The 20624-nt window shown below is 39.8% G+C and overlaps 1 protein-coding gene across 3 annotated transcripts in view; it reads left to right on the plus strand.

Annotated features, from left to right (window-relative positions):
• Positions 1-20624, plus strand: part of VCAN (versican) — a 106181-nt gene that overhangs the window by 77371 nt on the left and 8186 nt on the right. For all 3 annotated transcript variants that reach the window (XM_036309020.1, XM_036309021.1, XM_036309022.1), the window contains 2 exons: positions 1973-2131; positions 3637-3719. In XM_036309020.1, coding sequence (XP_036164913.1) covers positions 1973-2131; positions 3637-3719 — 242 coding nt within the window. The remainder of the gene's footprint in view (positions 1-1972; positions 2132-3636; positions 3720-20624) is intronic.

Raw genomic sequence — 20624 nt, forward strand, 5'->3', positions numbered from 1 at the left:
AACAGGCCAGTTAGACTAAACTGAACTAAAGACTGTTCTCAGAGATCAGTTGCATCTGTCATATGAGTATGGCCTAAATCACTGAAGCCAGGGAAAAATAAATTTAATCTCTCAGGCCACAGGCTTTCCCACAATTGTGGAAAGAGGAGTAAATGGAGTGACAGTCGGGAGGCAATCTGACTTTCAATTTGGCCACCAAGTCTGGTACATAAAACAAGCATTTATTTCATGGAGTAGGGTTTTGTTTTCTTCATAGATCAGTAAAGTAAGGGGAGGAATGGATGGTCATTAGGTAATCTAGAAAGTTTTCTTGGTGCTTAAAATGCTATGAACTTTACAGTTTTGCTAGTTTTTGCATGTAACTACATATATTTGTGAGAATTGCTTTGTAGAAATAAAAAATTATTTCAATTAACTATTATTAAATACAGAATTTAACCTCATTTGTCAGTGGGTGAGTCTGAGGGAAGATTACCACTGAAAATGCAGTGCTATGAGTAAGGCTGCTTTCCTATGAAAACACATAAAAACTGTCAATCTAGAAAGTATAGCTGACACTCACTGCCAGTATATAATTTAGATATATTGAAGAAATGTTTTCATCCTACCAGAATACTGGTTACAGTCTGCTTGTTGTGAAAGAGGAAAAAAAATAATATATATCTATACTAATTAAAGGGTTATATGCTAATTAGACCAGACATCTTCCGGGTGTCCTTCCGGACAAAGCCATGGTGGTGGGGCCAAGGCAGAGGCAGTTAGGGGCAATCAGGCCATAGGGGAGAGCCGCTAGGGTGATCAGGCTGGCAGGGGAGAGCAGTTAAGGGAATTAGGCAGACAGGGGAGCAGTTAGGGGCATCAGGCAGGCATGCAGAGTGGTTAGGGGCAATCAGGCAGGCAGGCAGGTGAGCGGTTAGGAGGCAGCGGTCCCAGATTGCGAGACCCTGCGGGATCGGGCCTAAAGTGGCAGTTTGACATCCCTGAAGGGTCCCGGATTGGAGAGGGTGCAGGCTGGGCTGAGGGACCACACCCCCTCTCCCCATGCACGAATTTTGTGCACTGGGCCTCTATTTTATATATATTTATATATAAAATGGGCTTAGTGGAATACTGGGAATGAAGTTAAAGAACTCAGGTTTTATAATTCTTAATAAAATTAAAATCCAGATGCATTTGCACTTACAGTTACCTATATTCCTGCTCCTTTTGGGAAGAAGGCACACAGCCTTAGCTGTATCCCAGAAGCTGCTACCAATGAAGAATTTTTTTCTCTTTGTAAATCTTACCTGTCCAGAGACTGGCCACCAGCTATCTCTCTGGGAAGTGGGAAAGGACTACTCCTACTTCCAGACCTTTGAAGTACTCAAGCAAGCATCCAGAATCCTATTAGCCAAATTCTTATCACTAAAAGTTTCATTGGTAAGGAATTAGCCCCAACTATTTCACCAGTAAGTCAGTAGACACTGCAGCTTAAGAGGTTTGGCTGGCCTCTCTTCCAGTCTTCTATCCTGCTAATGCTGGCTCTAATTGAGGACATTGCAGTTAGATGCTGGCTTTTCAGTCCAAAGATGCACAGTAAGTTCTCACTTAACATCCTCCATAGGTTCTGAGACTTTAAGTGAAATGATGTCTTTATTTCAGGTTAGTGCATCAGGCCTGTGTCTAACCATAGGCTGGCGGTTATAAACAACAGTTAAGTTCCTATAGCATCCCATCTATGTTATAATAAATTGAAGTTGAATGGAACAACAAGATCTTATTTGCGGACCTGCAGTACAGCCATCCATTTGGCAGGAATCATTTGGCCTCTCTTTATCATAATATTTTTGTCATCATGCCACATTTTATGGATCCGTTACTGCAGGGATGTTGCATTAATATTGCCTTGGGTCTTCAGTTAGCACTTGGATCAGTGAGCCAAGTTTAGATGACGTAGATGTGTTTAAGAAGCCTCTGCCTTATTTCTTCCCAGACACGGAGACATGTGACTATGGCTGGCACAAATTCCAAGGGCAGTGTTACAAGTACTTCGCCCATCGACGCACGTGGGATGCAGCCGAACGGGAATGCCGTCTGCAGGGTGCCCATCTCACCAGCATTTTGTCTCACGAAGAACAAATGTTTGTGAATCGTATGTACCAAATATACACTAGTTTCCTGAAGCTTCATTCATTCTCACCACCTTCTTAGCTTTCTCTCCCGTCTAATTAAAAAGAACAAGTACTTTCTCAGTTGTGATTCCACTTATTAAATCCTTCATCTATGAACTACTTAAAATCATATATCTGGTATGAGTCCCCCATTTGGGGGAATATTCAACTATAACATAGGAAGGCATTTCTTGGATGGCCTGCAATAAGAGGTGAAACAGCATACTATTTGATCAGCTTTTTACTTACAAAAATGGCTGCATCTTAGGGTTCAATCTAATTCTTCTGATGGTTACCTTCATAGTCTATTTAGAATACATGCATATGTTGTCTAAAGTTAAAGAGAAAGTTGCTTTCAGTTATTTTTGTCCCAGTAATTCAAACTGAATTGCTAATAGAACCCTATTCTTATCTCCTGTGCATAATTAGTTCTCATCCAAAATTCTATTATTTTAGACCATAGCAAGTGGACTTCATATTAAGATCATGAATAGACAGAGACAATACTAATGCAACTTATTACCAAAGCTGTTTACTTACTCTTTAAACTATAGCAAAGAGGAGGGCAAGCTAGCTTTCATGTAACAAATATGTAGAATTGCTTTTGCTCATGAAACATTATTTTATGCTCAATTAAATATGTTCTCATGATGCCTCCTATCTTTTAGAAATGTGATTGTTAATTTGCAATTTGGATAGAGGTTCACTTAACTTTTTTGCATGGTATGCCTGCCAATGACTCATCTTATGGTGAAAACAATTAATTTTGAGGAAATTTTGCAGGACTGTTTGGTCCTGATATTCACTGTCTAAACTGCTTTGAGAAGAAACATGTGGCTTTCAAAGTGAGGTTAGCATGGGTAAGATCTGTCATGTTTCATTGGGTCACTGAATTTTTGCCAATGTTGTAACTTTAAAATATATATATATATATATATATATATATATATATATATATTATTGATTTCAGAGAGAAAGGGAGAAGGATAGAAAGATAGAAACATCAATGATGAGAGAGAAACATCATCAATTGTCTGCCTCCTGCACGCCCCCTAATGGGGATCGAGCCCAAAACCTCGACATGCGCCTTGACCAGGAATTGAACTGTGACCTCCTGGTTCATAGGTCAATGCTCAACCACTGAGCCTCTCTGCCTGGGCACCAATAGCATAACTTAATAAAAAGAATAAATCAAAAGTTTCTATCAGAGTAAGGATGAAGAAAACCATTAAATAATTGTAAACTGCTAGAAAAATAATGTCTATGTCTCATGTTTTAATGTTTTATAGTGTTTGAAAATTAGCTTTTTAGTTTAAAGCACATTGGGCAACAGGACAGAAGACAGACTATGAAAAATGTTTATGAATAACAACAAAAATCCATCCAGAAAAGAGGATGCGCGATTCATCCTGAAAATATTTTTTGTATGTTTCACCCATATATTGCGAAGGTAATAAAAATATCCATGTTATTCACCATCTTTCAGGTTTGGGCCATGACTACCAGTGGGTAGGCCTCAATGACAAGATGTTTGAGCACGACTTCCGCTGGACTGATGGCAGCACACTGGTAAGCTGCTGATGAAAAGGAGTCCTCGGAACTTGGTACTGTGTGCTGATTGCATTGTGTGGAGGGCGCATTAGACTGGAGACCAGTTCAGTGACTTGCTCAGGGTCACTCAGTGAAATAAAAGGGAGTTAGCGTAGAGTTCCACGAGAATCGATCCAACCACCAGTCCTGCAATCACTGTGGCTCTCTTGATAAGAGGACTGGATCACATTCCCATTGAACGGGGAAGCCACATAATCAGAATTGCCTCAAGTCTGTCTTTCAGATAGTTATGTTGGCTTTGCATAGCTTCAAGATAAAAAGGGAAAGAATAACTGTAAAATAAAATGCCTTTAAAAGATGCCTTTCTCTATTAAATAATTGCACTGGAAATCTGCTATAAGGCATGGCTCATTGTTATCCAAGCAAAATGCCCTATTTTTTTCATCTTAAAAATTTTTTTGAATGATGATCTTATGAATTTCCTTCCACTCAAATTCTGCTGACTAATTATATGCTTTTTAGCTTTCTCTACTTCATAAAAAAAGGAGTGGTTATACTGGCAACAGTCTTGAGTAGGCTGTACTAAGGTTCCTGAGTTAGGATTGGCAAAGGTGCTTTTTAGAAATAGTTCCAGGGTGGTTAGCTATACTAGTGGTTCTAGGCCCTGGCTGTTAGAATCGCCAGGAGACTGCAATTAAACAACCGGTGCCTAGGCCTCAGCTCAAAGTCATTACAGTAGAACCCCTGATTCTAAAGTGCAGACAAAGTTGGGATCCACTGGCTACAGTAAGTGTAAATTTAATTCTAATTTACCTAGTAAATAAATAAGAAGAAAAATTGAAAATAGTTGTTAAGCTCTTTCTTGGGTGTGAACCACTTAGCTGCTTATATTTCATTCAGTACCTGCCATTCACCTATATCTAAAGAGCTTGGCAAAATGTAAGGTTCATCTAGAACAATGATGGCGAACCTATGACATGCATGTCAGAGGTGACACTCGAACTCATTTTTTTGGTTGATTTTTCTTTGTTAAATGGCATTTAAATATATAAAATAAATATCAAAAATATAAATCTTTGTTTTACTATGTTTGCAAGTATCAAAAAATTTCTATATGTGACACGGCACCAGAGTTAAGTTAGGGTTTTTCAAAATGCTGACACGCTGAGCTCAAAAGGTTCGCCATCACTGCTCTAGGACAAATGCCAGAGTAATCTCTGTTTCTGGAAGCTGTACTCTGTTCAGGGAAGCTTCTTGGTGCCCTTGTGGATATACTCCCTAGTTCATCTGTGTCTATCTCTTACTAAGCACTTTGCATTTGTTTTTGCCCCACAATAACCTCTCAGGGGGCATTAGGTATTTTACAGGTAAAGACAGGGAGAGTCAGTAGGTTGGGATATTTGCCCATAGTCACAATGCTAGTAAGTGGTGAAGCCAGTATTTGAACTTAGACCTGTTTCCAAAGCCACAGAACTCCTTTAGCAATCCTGCAATAAAGCTTGCCCTCTGTCATGACCCCTTATGTTTAATCAATACTGTTTGTCGTTCAAGTTCATAAGTAGTTTCTTTGGCAGGATTCAGAAGTAATAGGGAAAGTAGATTGTCCATAAAACATATTCCTGTAAGACAGCGGTTCTCAACCTATGGGTCGCAACCCCTTTGGGAGTCGAACGACCCTTGCACAGGGGTCGCCTAAGACCATCGGAAAACACATATCTAATTACATATTGTATTTGTGATTAATCGCTATGCTTTAATTATGTTCAATTTGTAACAATGAAATTGGGGGTCACCACAACATGAGGAACTGTATTAAAGGGTCGCGGCATTAGGAAGGTTGAGAACCACTGCTATAAGATAGATGAAACACACCTCTTGGGTCAATTAGTCTTGTCTTCTAATTGTCCTTGCTCAGTGGTGTATGTGCAGTTTTTGCATCTGTATGTTTTCTTTTTGCTGTACCTAAGGGGACCAATTTGGTCAATTAGATTATTATTGGTATGACATAAGTCCTTATATTCATTTTAATGGAAGAGAGACTTGCTTTTATTCATTTGTAAGTGAATACATAAAAATTAAAATGACATTTTTCTGTGTATTACAATAGTTAAAACTGTTTCCATAATTCTCTTAATGCAGATTATATAGTATAGGCATTTAATGTGTTTTCGCTTATTGGATGCGTACTGCTTTCTTTGGAATAAACTGGGTTTATAGGATACCCACCAATGGGTCTTCCTCTCACAAACTTTCCTTTATAAATAAGCGCAGTGAAAAGTGCAGGTAGTTGTGAGCTTCCAACTATATTACAGAAGCCAGGATGCCAAGGATGCAGGTGGCCATTCAGGTTGGTACTTACTCGTGCCCTGCAGAGCCAGACCACATAGTCTCCCTGTATGTGCTGGCCCTGAGCCTAGAAGAGCTGCAGCTGGCTGGGTGGAGTATATGTAAAGCCTGTCATTTGCAACATACATGCTCACCTGATTGGGCCAAGTCCCTGACTATGTGCAATCTCTCATTGGTTACATAGAATTGATTTGTATGTCTTCATTCTTACCATTTTTGCATGTTCCTACGTGTTTATTCTGATCTCTCCATTAGCAGTTCAGCTCTTCAAAGAAGTGTTTCTCTTGCTTGCTTTTTATTTCTCATGGTTTCTGTGATAAGGCCCTAGAAGTTCTGTGAGCTTGCTCAATGAGACTGAATATTGACATACCTGGCAGGCATGTAAGACCTGTAAAATATCTTAGGGAATTTATCTTCCCTGTCAGGTGCCATTCCAGTTCACTTGGCTCATCAGATGCCATTATTCCACTAAGCCAAAGCAAGCCAACTTACCCATTTTTTTGTCTGTGTCTGTTAATTTTCAGTGGATTGTGAAATGAGCATTTTCATAATCTAAACTTGGTAAATAAGCAATCATTGCACTTTGTCAAAAAATATTGATCTTTCCCAGGAATTTCCAGAGGAAGATAACCTACCATTGATAACTGTACATTGTAAACAGGAACCTTACTCTAATTAATTCACATTTTTAATTGAAAGCTAAGGGTGATGGAGAGCACACCAAGTGGGGGCCTTGGTTTGAAGAAGGCAGAAAATGAATTACACTGACAAGCAAAGTTTATCAAAGAAATGACACAAGTAACTCCAGAAAAAACTCTGACTGGCCCTCGGTTTCCTCTTAATTCATTCTTTGTATGAAATAAAAATGTGGTAAGGAGTGTCCCTTAACTTTGAACATTTTGGAACAGAACAGACCATCTGCCCAACAGCCTGTCTCCCTCCCATCTGACTGATCTCTGGCCCACTTTCTGCTTTTGAAACCACCCTTGCCTCCATCCCTTCCTTTCTGAGACAGGCTAGGTGTCTCACCCTCGTTTACAGTTCTTTCTGCAGCCACCATCCCCTTAACAGGTTCCATATGTGCACAGGCCTCTGAATAAAATAGCTCTCCTTTGTTTCGCTGTTTACTCCAAGTGTCTTGCTTTTGAAAATACCCTTAGTAGTAAACTCTTCATCGGAGAAAGCAGTATCTGCTTACCCTTGGAAATGGTGTTAACTTGACTGTGTGTAATTTTAAGGACTTTGTTTATGTTTTAGAGTGATTGCCCCCCCTTCCCTCCCCCACTTTTTGTTTGAAAGATTTATCATTGCTTATCCTTCTTGGGAGGTAGAGCAGTATTAAAACAAAAAGAACCTTTGATATTTACCATATATTATCTTTGGTTACTCAGTCTAATATTCAGTAAAAACAAGTTTATATTAGGTCTCAATTTCAATAATTTCTTCTCTGGAAATAATTAAACTTTCTTCCAACTTGCAGCATAATTATATCATATTTAACATGCTTTACAGCTAGACTAATTCAATTACATGCTTAGACTAATTTAACAATGTTACTTGTCCAAGTTACCTAAATTGCCTCTCTTCTTCAGATCCTGGTCAATTCACTCCACATTACTGGCCTCTATAATAGGATGTTGATATAATTAACAAAGTGCAAAACTCTTGCTTTTGTTATATTTTAAAAAATTATTTATTTGATGCATTTGCCCAATAAATTTCACAAAAGAATGCTCATGAATGAAATTCATTATAGGCTTCCCCTTGTGATTTCTATGGAGGTTATTTTCTCTTAACACATTGACATTTTCACTTTGTCACTTGGGTCTCTACTACGTTATTTCTACCAGCAGGTATTTCTACTACCAGTTACTCTTTAACTCGACTATTGATCTCTAACAGTGAAATGCCCCAAGTGCTTTGTTGGAAACCTTGACAAATAACCTCAATAATGAATTACTTCACTTGTCACCCAAGTAATGTCTTCAAAGACACTAAGTTAAACCATCCAAGTTAAATACACATTAAAGCTGGCAAACTTAAGCAAATATTTCTTATCTAGCTTCTATACTATTATCTGACTTTTAAGTTCTAGCCTTAACTAATTGTTAAATGAATGACTAGTTTGAAGTGTTTTCCCCCAGATCTGTTTTGTGGTGCCTGTGACCTTCCTGTCTCCTTGCCTTAAACTCTTGTTACTCCCTTCTTAAAATTCTTCAGTGTCTTCCTATTGCCTTCAGTAAAAACTCTAATGATGAGCATGGCATACCAAGTCCATGCATTCCACCTGCCACTTCCTAAGCAATCCCATCTCAAAGAATAAGCCAGCACCTCTCACTCCTGCAGCTCTTTGCACACACTTGCCCTAGTGCTTAGAATGTTCATGCCCCTTACTACATTTTATTTAATAAGCATTTCAATACCTTGCTTAGCTAAAGGTCTTCTTCCAGGAAGCCCTCCATGCTGGGTGTGACTAAATGCTCATTCATCTTTTGTGTTCCTGCGGTTCCTTGTGCCTCTTCCCATCCTACCACAGACCCCTGTGGTGTAAATTTCCTGACACTGTGCTCTCTGAGGCAGAGATTAACTTTCATCTCTATTTGTTCAACACCTAGCAGAGTTGTTGACAAAAATAGAGACCTAACAAATGTTTTTTGAATGGTAATCAATATCCATAAATTGTTCAAACAACTCACTGTTATCTTCTGAATCCTGAAATGAGCAAGTAAGTCTTTTGGCTGAATCTCTTTGTGGCTATTCTTGCTTAACCTAAATTAACTATTTTATTTAAAGTTGTACCAAGATGAAAAACATTAAAACATAATAGGTAAGATTTCAAAATGTGGTGACAAGAAAACAATGTTCCTCACAAGCAGAAAGTTATAGGCAAGCATAATGTGTCTTACAAAAGTTATTAACGCAAAGGACATAGGTGTTCCCACTGGGAATGATAACAGTTGTGTCCATGATTGTCCCAAGAATACATTTACAACAAGCTTTGGAAAGGAAAGATGGAAAGCAAACATTTCCACCATGGCCCCTCTGCAGGTTTGACCAAGGATGAATTGTTGCCTAAGGTTGGACAGAGCTTCATTTATTCATCCACTGTCTGTGACTGTCCTTTTAAGCACAGACGCCAGGAAACACTATGGAAGCATTTTTACTTTCTAGCAAATTCATTTTTACAGCTTTCCTTGAACTATAGACTACAGTGTGTCCATGGACAGCACAATCAGGGAGATATTAGAAACAGTTGGGTGCTTTAATCACACTACTTACCTCTTTAAAATCAACCCATGGACAGCAGAGATTTAAAGCTGTTACCATCCTGCTCCCTCCTGCTTCTAACCCCCAGGAATGAGGCTTCAAGAGGCAATTCCTTCCTCTCATCCCTTCCCTGAGTTCCCCAGCACCTTCAAAGCTAACCCGTCACCACGGGAGACCTGATGCTTCATGGATCAGACACAGCGACTTGAAAGAAAAATGCCACCTTTGGCAGCATTGTCCAGAGGTGGAGGATTGAATAGAACTGACAGCCCAGTTAGTTCCCTGTTTAAAATGCTGAGGAGCTTTAGGAAAGTTTGATGTGTTTGGTTAAAAAAAAACCTCACCAAATCCTGAATTTATTCTTCGACATTTTCTGCATCTCTTAAACATTTTTCCTTCAGTCATCTCACTTTGTTCGCACTTAAGCTGACCCCTGCAAGGCTGCTGGCTTCAGGGCTTCCTAGGAAGTAGTCATGACTTCCTCCTCCTCGCTCTCCCTGTCCACACAGACCCCCCTCTCCTCTGCACGGGTCTGAATCTCCTGAATTAGTAATCTTGAACAAGTTGCTAACTCACAGATCCATCAATGTCTAGCCAACTCATCTTGTCCCTTGATACTTATGAAATAGATTACAAAAAAGCTAATTGATAGCCTTTGCTACTTAAAAAAAAATCCTACTTTAAAATATTTCTAGAACATAACTGAATTTTTATTTCATTTAATAAGCATGGTCCAACATTGGCGAGCTGGCACACCTAGAATTTGGGGCACCCACTCTCCCTACTGGTTGGAGTTGACGTGTAAGAATAGCCAGATTGGTTGTGGGTTTGACTTTAAATCCAGAGTGCCTTTTCTTCTTTCATAAATAAACACATCAGTCTGTCAAGCAAAGTACTGTGAGAAAAACCAGCTTTGAAAAAGGTAGAAACAATGAAGAAATAGCCCTTAACCCAGGAAGAGACACTTAAAAGGGGCAGAGAAAAGGAGTAACAAATTGCAGGCCATAAACTATTGCTCTTTTTTGCAGGAATGGATCATCATTATCCTTTATAAACACAAAGGCTTTGGCCTCCTCCCTCTCCCAGATGTCTTGGACATTGAAAAGAGAATCAGGAGAATTAACTAATTCCTGGTGTTTTCTAAGCTTGCTTGTAGGTTTCTGCTTGTTTGAAAGGATTACACATGCTTTAGCAGAACAATAATGCAAAACAAACCTTCAAACCCAAAACTTAAGTTTTCCTCTTGCCACCTGAAAATCTAAGACTTTCTAGAAAGTATTTGCAGATGGGTGTGTGTCAGCTGTGCTGTGGGTTTTAGCTCCAAATGCCACTTCTCTGTGAACAAGCCACTCTGCATATCGGTGTTAATTTAATTATGTCAAACCTCACAGGCTTCATTATATTAACCTAAACTCCAAGGAAAACGTATGCAGTTTCCTCAGCCTCTAACACATTCCTCATTCGTAGAACTCTCAGTTTCTTTTCTGCAGAAGACCACCGAGCTCTTAGTGACAATTTTTCATTGTGCCACAGCTCAGTTTGGTTTGAAACCAAGCACTGGTCCTTCTGATTCTACACGGGAAATAGGAGGTGCGATAGAGCAGCTCTGGAACATAAACCTTCATCTCCACCTTGCCTTTCCTTGAGGGCAGACGGCTAGTGACGGTCAAACACTGGACAAACAACATTTACCCATCCCCGGAACATCATTTCCCAATTGAGAAGATTATAAGTAAATGATCAATGAATGCATTGCCGTTACTTCTCACAGATGCTCTTCCAGCATGCTCCCTGAAACTTTAAAACACATACAGACATCAAAATTTCATGGCTAATAAGGCTAAGGCAATGAATAACCATCAAAAAGGCAGAAGAAAATTGTTGAATGAGTTTTGGCACTTTCAGTTGCATTTGGATCCTGAGCACTTCCTGACTGAAGACCTGTGCAAACAAGCATGGGGGGAAGGAGCCACTGGCACCCACCCATTCACGGTGGGGATTGAATGAAAGCAAGTGGCTCAGAGGGGCTCTGCCTGGGGCCCTGTCTCCAGTGGTCTCACAGTGGGAGGAACTCACATCCTTTGGAAAATGCTGTTGATAATTACTGCCTTTGTAGGGCAGTGAGCTCACGCTATTACACAAGATTAGTGCTGTGCTCAAGAGCTGGCAGATAGGCTCTCCCACACAGAGATTTGCCAGCTAGGAAAATAATGGGCACACTGCCACTTTAACAACTATCAGGAGACCCCAAGTTCGTTTTTCTTCCCTTCAGCATATTCATGTTTGCAAGATCTGTCTCTAGGCTGCCAACCTAGGGCAGTGACACCAAAACAAATGTGTCTTTCTCCTTTGAAACAAAGTTGCTCTTTTCCTTTCGGTTGTTCAACTAAAAGACAACAGCAGAATCATAACCTCCCTTAAAACATAAATAAATAAGGACCCAGACCAGAGTAACCTTATGCAACTACAAGGATCAGTAGAGGGTCTATCCCTACCTTGCAGGGAGGTCATTTGCCCCAAACAAGTTAAATAAAACAAAGTTTAATGTACCCTCCACAGACTGCAAACAAACGTCTATTGTGTCCCACAGCCATCGAGGGGGGGAAAGGGCATTTTAAAGTTCCCAAATGTTTTGGTTTCTGTAATAAGTACTCCCCCGAGCTTTCTTTCAGATAAACGTTTGACCTGTGTTCTGAAAGGCTGGGGGTGGCCCAGCGTGGTCATTCTGAGTTCCTTATTTAGGGAAGAGGTGGGTCCTTATCAGCGTGTGTTTCAAACGAGTAAGCTGGCCTCTTGGCAAAGTAGTTTTTCTTTGGAGTTTGCTTTTATACTTTGGTGGTTATCTGCTTACCCCTGGCGTGGACTGCTTTGGGATGTCATTTGTAGCTGTGGGAGCACAGGTGATAGGAGTTTGCACACAAGAGAAGTCAGCTTTTAGTACAGGTGTCATGTTTTCACAGCTACTTCAGATAAGTTTGTACCTAACGCCAAACTAAATGTGAATCACACTGCCGACATTCATTGATGTGCAGAGGTGTTGATGGCCTGCCCTGTTCTAAGGATTTTATTTAGGCGGATACTATAGATTTGGCTTTGCTTCTGATACGATTTCACCACTGATGTACACCATGGATACTTTAAAAAGGCCAAATGCAGAAAAATAAGCTGTTGTAGATGAACATTTTAGTCAAATAGAAAATTCTGATTCTGGCTACAATGGCCTCGAACAGAATCGAATGCAATCAGGTTGGCAAATAGGATCTGGCCGAGGCCCCTCTTCCAGCCGTGTTTCCTTCATGCTTTCCCTTACATCTGAGACGACATATTGCAGATGATCCTTTCATCTTTTTTGCCACGTGGAGTAAATGAACATGATTTCTGGGGCTGTATTCTAAATTATGTTTTGTTAACAGTGAGTTGGTAATTCTTAATAGATTGATGGATGGCTATCTCCACCTAGTGGCCATATTGTATTTTGCCTTCCAAAACTTCACATTCCCAGACCGCCAACTAAATCTATACAGGAATAATAGTCTCTGTGAATTAAGTTCTTATAGCTTTGAGTTTAAAAATTCTAGCACAAATTGCTTGATATTGTGAACTTGAAAGTTAAATGTAAAAAAGATGATTTTTCAAGTGCAGCATGAAGCAAACACATGGAGTCATGTGCTTAGTAAAATCCTAGCAACTGAGGCAAATATTAGCACTAGTCTTCCCCGTATCTTTACTTTATACACAATAATAAACCAGTGAAAAGTTTTCCTTGGCTAGTTCCCTTGGTATGCGAACCTAGAGTACTATTCTGGTTTTCTTATGAAAATGTTTTACAATGAATTAAATTAGCAGTGTTTGGGGGGAGGCAGAGTAGGTGAAAATGGTGACTGGACAGCTCATGGAAAAAAACAACACACCCAAATTTTTACTTGATGCTTTAGTAAATTCTCCCCCAAATTACAATAATATATTATGTCATAGAATAGCTTCCCCGAGCAAATGTCAGGAGTGTTGTTTTCAATGGAATGTGTGTGATTAATTGTTCAAATGTGCTTGACAATATTCATAACAGTTCTAAAATATAGAGTCTTTAATTGGTCATCAAAGGTTCCCTAAATTATAGTGAATTTTAAAGAGTAAAAGGTGACTCCATCTCAGCTGAAAAACTATATTTAAATATACTTAGGACAGGTAGGTGATACATAGGTAGATGGAGTTCAAGACTTGCAGTTTCAGTTATGTATTAGAGTCCCTGAAGAGCTACAATATGAGATGATTTGTACCTTTTTCTCAGGCTGGAACCCAGTGTGTAAGAACTGCTTGATTAGCTATCAAATCTGTCTAATGCAGGGGTGGGCAAACTTTTTGACTCGAGGGCCACAATGGGTTCTTAAACTGGACCGGAGGGCCGGAACAAAAGCATGGATGGAGTGTTTGTATGAACTAATATAAATTCAAAGTAAACATCATTACATAAAAGGGTACGGTCTTTTTTTTTTTTTAGTTTTATTCATTTCAAACGGGCTGGATCCGGCCCGCGGGCTGTAGTTTGCCCACGACTGGTCTAATGAATAGTTTAGTTTTCCCATCTCAAGGGCTCTGTTGCAGTCTACTATGCTAATCATTAACCATTTGCATATTCTCTATTATATTTATGGTGGGAACTTATCTACTACACAGGTTGTGCGTGTGTGTGCGTGTGTGTGTGTGTGTGTGTGTGTGTGTGTGAGAGAGAGAGAGAGAGAGAGAGAGAGAGAGAGAGAGAGAGAGAGAGAGATGGTGGTAAATCTTAAATTTATGACATACAAAAGGATGACCTTTCATTTTATCTAGTGTCTGTGAAAACTCTTTTTTCCTTTTAGTAGAGGAAAAGAAACTAAGAGATTCTAAACAGAATGTCTCTTTAGAAGAACTAGTTAGTGCCCACTGATTATTCCTTACTAGAGGCCCAGTGCACGAAATTTGTGCACTGGGGGTGGTGGGGGTAATCCCTCAGCCCGGTCTGCACCCTCTTGCAGTCCGGGACCCCTCAGGGGGATGTAGCAGTGTGCCAAGTGGCAGAAGGCCAGGGAGGAGCCTGAATTGGGGCTTGGGGCTGAGCGCCACTCACGCTCATCCTGGCCCACTGCACCTGCTGCTGTGGAGTTGGGAGAGCCTCCTGCTGTGGCAGCTGTGCTCGCCAGTCATGAGCCCAGCTTCTGGCTGAGCTGCACTCCCCCTGTGGGAGCACACTGACCACCAGGGGGCAGCTCCTGCATTGAGCATCTGCTCCCTAGTGGTCAGTGCACATCACAGCGATCAGTCATTCTGGTCATTCCACCATAACAGTCGCTTAGGCTTTTATTATATAGGCTAGAGGCCCGGTGCACGAATTTGTACACCAGTGGGGTCCCTTGGCCTGGCTTGCGGGATTGGGCCCAAACCGGCTCTCTGACATCCCCCAAGGGGTCCCGGATTGCAAGAGGGCACAGGCCAGGCTGAGGGACCCCACCAGTGTATGATCAGGGCTGGGGAGGGACGCGGGAGGTTGGCCAGCTGGGGAGGGACCGCAGGAGGTCTCCAGAGTGTGTCTGGTCTGTCTTGCTCAGTCCCGGCCTGTCTTGTCCAGACCCCAGCAGCAAGCTAACCTATCGGTCGGAGAGTCTGTCCCCTGGTGGTCAGTGCACATCATAGCAACAGGTCGACTAGTCAACTCTCTGACCCCTGGTGGTCAGTGCATGCCATAGCTAGGGGCTGAACAGCCTTAGCTTATTATTAGCATATTACGCTTTGATTGGTTGAATGGCCAACCAGTTGACCAGACACTTAGCATATTAGGCTTTTATTATATAGGATGGTTATTTGATAAAGTTAAGAAATGATAAAAATTGCAATGAAAAGGATTTGAAATGGGTCAAATATTATGAAGAAGGGCTAATTATTATGTTTGAATTGAAAACTTCTTAGGTTTAAGATGCTGATAAAAGGAATTTTAAAATAAGACCATTTAATGTTCTGGGAATTCTTTCTCTGATAGAGGTTGAAGCATGACTTTGTATCTTTAAGGTTTTTATTTTTGAATTGACATTCTTTTTCAAAGACTTTAAAATTTTTTATCTTTATTATTGAAAGCATTCCAGATGTCACGCTCCCTCCCCGCACTCTCATTGATCCCTTCGCCCAACTCAGTCCCAAGCCCAGGCCTTCCTCACACTATTCTCTGTCCATAGGATATGCATATATACATATAAATTCTTTGGTTAATCTCTTTCCACTTCCCCACCCCTTTCCTCTTAAATACATTTGTCTGTTGCATGCTTCAATATCTCTGGATCTTTTTTGTTCATCAGGTTGTTTTTTTGTTTGTTTGTTTTTGGTTTTTTGGTTCATTAGATTCCACATATAAGTGAGATCATGTGTTACTTGTCTTTCTCTGACTGGCTTATTTCGCTTAGCATAATATTTGCAAAGACTTTAGAAAAAGCTTTATGTGGAAAAGTGAGCACTGTTTTGGGATGTTGCATGGACAGATAAGAAAAAGCCATTCTTTGCTTCAAGAACCTTCCTTGCTCCACCCTTTCATTTTCACCACCCAGCTGTTTGTATATTTCCTCATAAATCAATTTGCTTATATCTGTATCACCTAAAGGGGCAGCTAGGATGTGACTGTTACAGCAGTAACTGACTGATACTGGTCAGTCGTGTTTCCTTTAACTGAAAGCAGAGCTCAAAACTGAACTCAAGCAAACTCCTTTTTTTTTCTTCTTCAAAGTAAAGCAAAGAAAGCTCCTGGTTTATTTCTAACTCTTGAATGTTTCTGAAATAAGGCTTTCTTAACTGTATGAAAAGGCAGTTATCTATTGCTGCATAAGGAAAAGGTCAATTAGTTACATTACACTTTATCATCAGTTTGTTTTGTTCTTACTTGTAATGCTAGTTATCTGAGGTGAGTTTAGGGCCATTGATCATGGCTTTGTGGTGTGTATTTTAAAGATAAAAGATGTCTGGTATCTCTGAATCAAGCTGGGACTCCTAGACACTATATAATCTAAGTTCACTTTGAAAGGATGTAAACCTGTCTGTCTTTAGTAGATTGCCCATAACTTTCAAAAGCAGAGATCCCACCCCCACACACACTTTTCCTGTAGTATGTTTATTTTTTAAAAAAATATATATTTTATTGATTTTTTACAGAGAGGAATGGAGAGGGATAGAGAGTTGGAAACATCGATGAGAGAGAAACATCGGTTCAGCTGCCTCCTAGACACTCCCTACTGGGGATGTGCCCGCAACCAAGGTACATGCCCTTGACCAGAATCAAACCTGGGACCCTTCAGTCTGCAGGCCGATACTCTATCCACTGAGCAAAACAGTCAGGGCTCCTGTAGTATGTTAATTGAATCAAGTTGGAGACTTGTGAAGAGCCAGGAAGGAGAGAATAGCTCTCTTGCTATTCTGCTTGAGAAAAATTAGTAAATTCCCTGTGAGATCTCTGGAACTAGCCACTCTCTGAGAGTGAAGAATGTGGCCGGCAGGGAAGTGCTGTGTGCTCCCGTAGACCTGCACAGTAACTCTGCGTCCTTATATTAATGTAAGACAGGAATACATTTTTGACAATAAAATATGGATCACTTGGAGTAACCTAAGCATTTATAAAGTGGAATAAAATTTGATGAATAACTTCAGTCTACTCTGAGTTTTTCTCAGTATTAGGAATGGTTCAAAATGGGTTCTCTGGTTTATGGAGACAATTTTCATGTGAGAAAACTGTACTTAGATGTTCGATTTTGGCTAGGTTTTTTTTTTTTTTTTTTAGTCATTTTGTGCTTTTGGCAGCTGACTTATTTGAATCCAATAGGGAGGGAAGGGAGAAAACGATAACTGAGAAGTTACTAAATACAATTTGAAATGATTGTCTCTTTTGCCACTTTTTTTTTACAGGTAGAAAATGGTAGCCATTTAATTGGAACTTTAAAGAAAAGTAACTTTATCACATATGGCCTCTTAATAGATGCTAGTTTGTCACAGAACATGTAGAAAATGTTCCATTTTAGCTGGCTTTTCTCTAATCAACTATTCGAGTTTCATGCCATAGTTTTCTCTACATCAGAAGAAATTGGAGATGGAAAGTAATTTAGGGTCCTCTTTCTGGTGTCGTATTGATCTAATCCTGGTCTCTGGGGGAGACAGCAAGAGTTCAGGGTTCTGGGTGGGTAACATGAGTCTCTGAGACAAGACAAACAGGGGGAAAGTCTGATCAGCATTTATTTTTTCAATGAAGTTAAAATGAATTCTCCCCAAATCATGCTAGTTTTCTGGAACAATTCTTAGTTTGCCCATCCAGCCCTAGAAGAGGACCGATCCAGACTAGATCACCCAGGATGTATGCTTACAATCCCAAGTGAAGGGGAAAACATCCATATAGGAGTGATGAATTTTTCTCTGCTCATTCCAAGAATCTTTATTTCTCTGTGCATGAAGCCCTGTGTGTGTAAGAGAGGCTCTATTACATTCTTCTAACTCAGAACTGCTTTCCCGAGGAGAGATCACTCCCTCACATTTAACTGTTGTGAAAACATACACACACACACACAGACACACACACACATTATTAAACCCAAAGTCAAAGATTTATTTTTTTATGCTCTTTCTCCCTACAAGTGATGTTAAATAAGGCTGTAAAGCATTTATAAGGGAACAAAGAAAGTTGTTCAGAAAACTGGAGCTTCCTTTGCTCACTCCATTTGGCAATAACACGGAGCAGAGTCAAAGCCTCCCAGCCAAAATAAATCCGCACAATGGAGCTATCAGATATGAGGTAATAGTGTGACATGCTTGTGGGATCAGACATTCTTGTAAAAACCACAGACCTAAAATGTGGTCCTGCACCATTAAGCCACAGCTCTGCCAAGCAACAACACAGAACACACGTTTTAAATCACCGTTGCAAGCCAAATGTAATTCCCACCAAAAACAATTAAATCTTTTACCAGAGGTCTGAGTCTGGGCAGCTTGCACCCTGAGAATCTGAATCTCATTTCAGTGTGAAAATGAGATGGTTATTGTTCAGATCAGGAGGACATGTCAGCTGCAAAATCCAGGGCAGCCAATGCCTGTAACTTGAAGTGATATTTGTTGAGGTTCGATTGGAAAAGGGTTAGCTAAGAAACCTGTAACTCCTTTCTGATAGTGCAGAGATCCTTTTACAGTGCTCATTTTAAATGACTAGAAAAATAATTCATGTTCACTCTAGGGAAGTAGGAAAGTATGTAAGGATACAAAAAATAAAATATAATTTCAATCTTAGATCACCCAGATATAAACTTTATAACATCTTACGGCAGTTCCTTTTGGCCTTTTATACACACACACACATACACCCGCACCCACATCAGAGGGTATGTGACAAATTTGGATCATTGTATGTTTTTAGTGTTTTGCTTTTGAATTTTAACTTAACACTTTAGTATTTACCATCCCCTTATATATTCTTCAAGGACAGGATATTTAATGGTTATACCAGCCATGGGCAAACTACGGCCCGCGGGCCGAATCTGGCCCGTTTGAAATGAATAAAACTAAAAAAAAAAAAAAAAAAGACCATACCCTTTTATGTAATGATGTGTACTTTGAATTTATATTAGTTCACACAAACACTCCATCCATGCTTTTGTTCCGGCCCTCCGGTCCAGTTTAAGAACCCATTGTGGCCCTCGAGTCAAAAAGTTTGCCCACCCCTGGGTTATACAATATTCCATTTGTCTGGCTATACCCCAATTGACTGAATATGTGTTCACGCTATAGGTTGTTGTTTCCCATTTACTGGTAGTATAAATAGTGTTTTAGATAAAGTGTTGTTCAGCTAAAATTACCTTAGGATGGAATTTTAGAAGTGGAATTATGGGGTCCACGGGTAGGAACGTTTTGAGGCTCTTGATATGGATTGCCAGCTGTTTTCCAGAGAAGTTATTTATTTACTTCCACCTGTTGTATCTGTGATTGCCTGTCTCACCCATTATTAGCCAGCAGCAAGCAACATCTTCAATTCGGGGTAGGTGTAGATAGGGGAGAATGCAATACACTCTGTGGTTTGTTATTTATAAGTGTCAGATTATTTATTAAAAAACACCTGTATGTGTCTAGCATAGTTCTTGGCACCGAGGGTATAGTATTAAATAAAAGAACCCTAAATTCCTGTCCTCAATGAGCTTATAATCTATTAGTGAGAAAAAATAAGATAAATGAGTAAATCATGTGGGATGTTAGACGATAAGTGTTATGAAGAAAAATGAAACAAGAAAGGGAGATGGGCAGTGTGGGTAGGGACAAGAAAGGGGAAGCATTGCACAGATACTTTTAGGATTTGGGACATTTTCCACCTCTGAGGACATTTTCTGGTTGCTTGTAAGAAGTTCATTAAAAAGTAAGTTGGAGCCAAAACCGGTTTGGCTCAGTGGATAGAGCGTCGGCCTGCGGACCGAAGGGTCCCGGGTTTGATTCCGGTCAAGGGCATGTACCTGGGTTGCGGGCACATCCCCAGTGGGAGATGTGCAGGAGGCAGCTGATCGATGTTTCTCTCTCATCGATGTTTCTAACTCTCTATCTCTCTCCCTTCCTCTCTGTAAAAAATCAATAAAATATATTTTTTTAAAAAAAGCAAGCTAGAAAGTATTGAGCTCAAAATTCAAATTAAATATTTAAGAAGGTCTGGAATCTTTGATCATAAAAGGAATTAATCATAGATTTTTATCATTTTTAAGACATTTCGATTTTTTTATTTATTATTTTTATTCTATCTTAATCTGTTAAACAAATTAGTTATACATCAGCAACAGACTGAATATGACTTTTGTATCTCTTCTTTGTTGCTCCCTGTCTATTATTTATTAAAGGAATAAAGCTACTTCTACCATAGGAAGGAAGTTTGTCCACAGTCTCTTCAGCGTTAGATTTGTGTTAAACCACAATAGGCAAAGCATAGTAGGAAAGTGATACTTAAGTTGAGTGAGAAAGACATTGAACAAACAAAATTGTCCCATTCCACATTCTAGTTAAGAGACTCAGGACTAGCAAAGTGAACTCTTATTTTTAGTCCAATAATATTTTCATCTCATCAATGCTTGTTATTTTTGGATACGGATATGGGGCTGTGTTTTTCATATAATTATTGGTTGATATGGAGGCAGTATTTTAAAGTAACAAAGAATTGAACATAAACCAAAGAGTCCCTGTGTGCTTAATATCTGTAAGGTTGAAATTACTCTCAATCCGGTTAGAACAATGAAAGAGATAATGCATAACAAGTATCTAGAAGAGGGCTTCATTCATCATATGTGC

The sequence above is a fragment of the Myotis myotis genome, unplaced genomic scaffold (genome assembly GCF_014108235.1).
Source record: "Myotis myotis isolate mMyoMyo1 unplaced genomic scaffold, mMyoMyo1.p scaffold_m19_p_5, whole genome shotgun sequence".
NCBI classification, from domain to species: Eukaryota; Metazoa; Chordata; class Mammalia; order Chiroptera; family Vespertilionidae; genus Myotis; species Myotis myotis.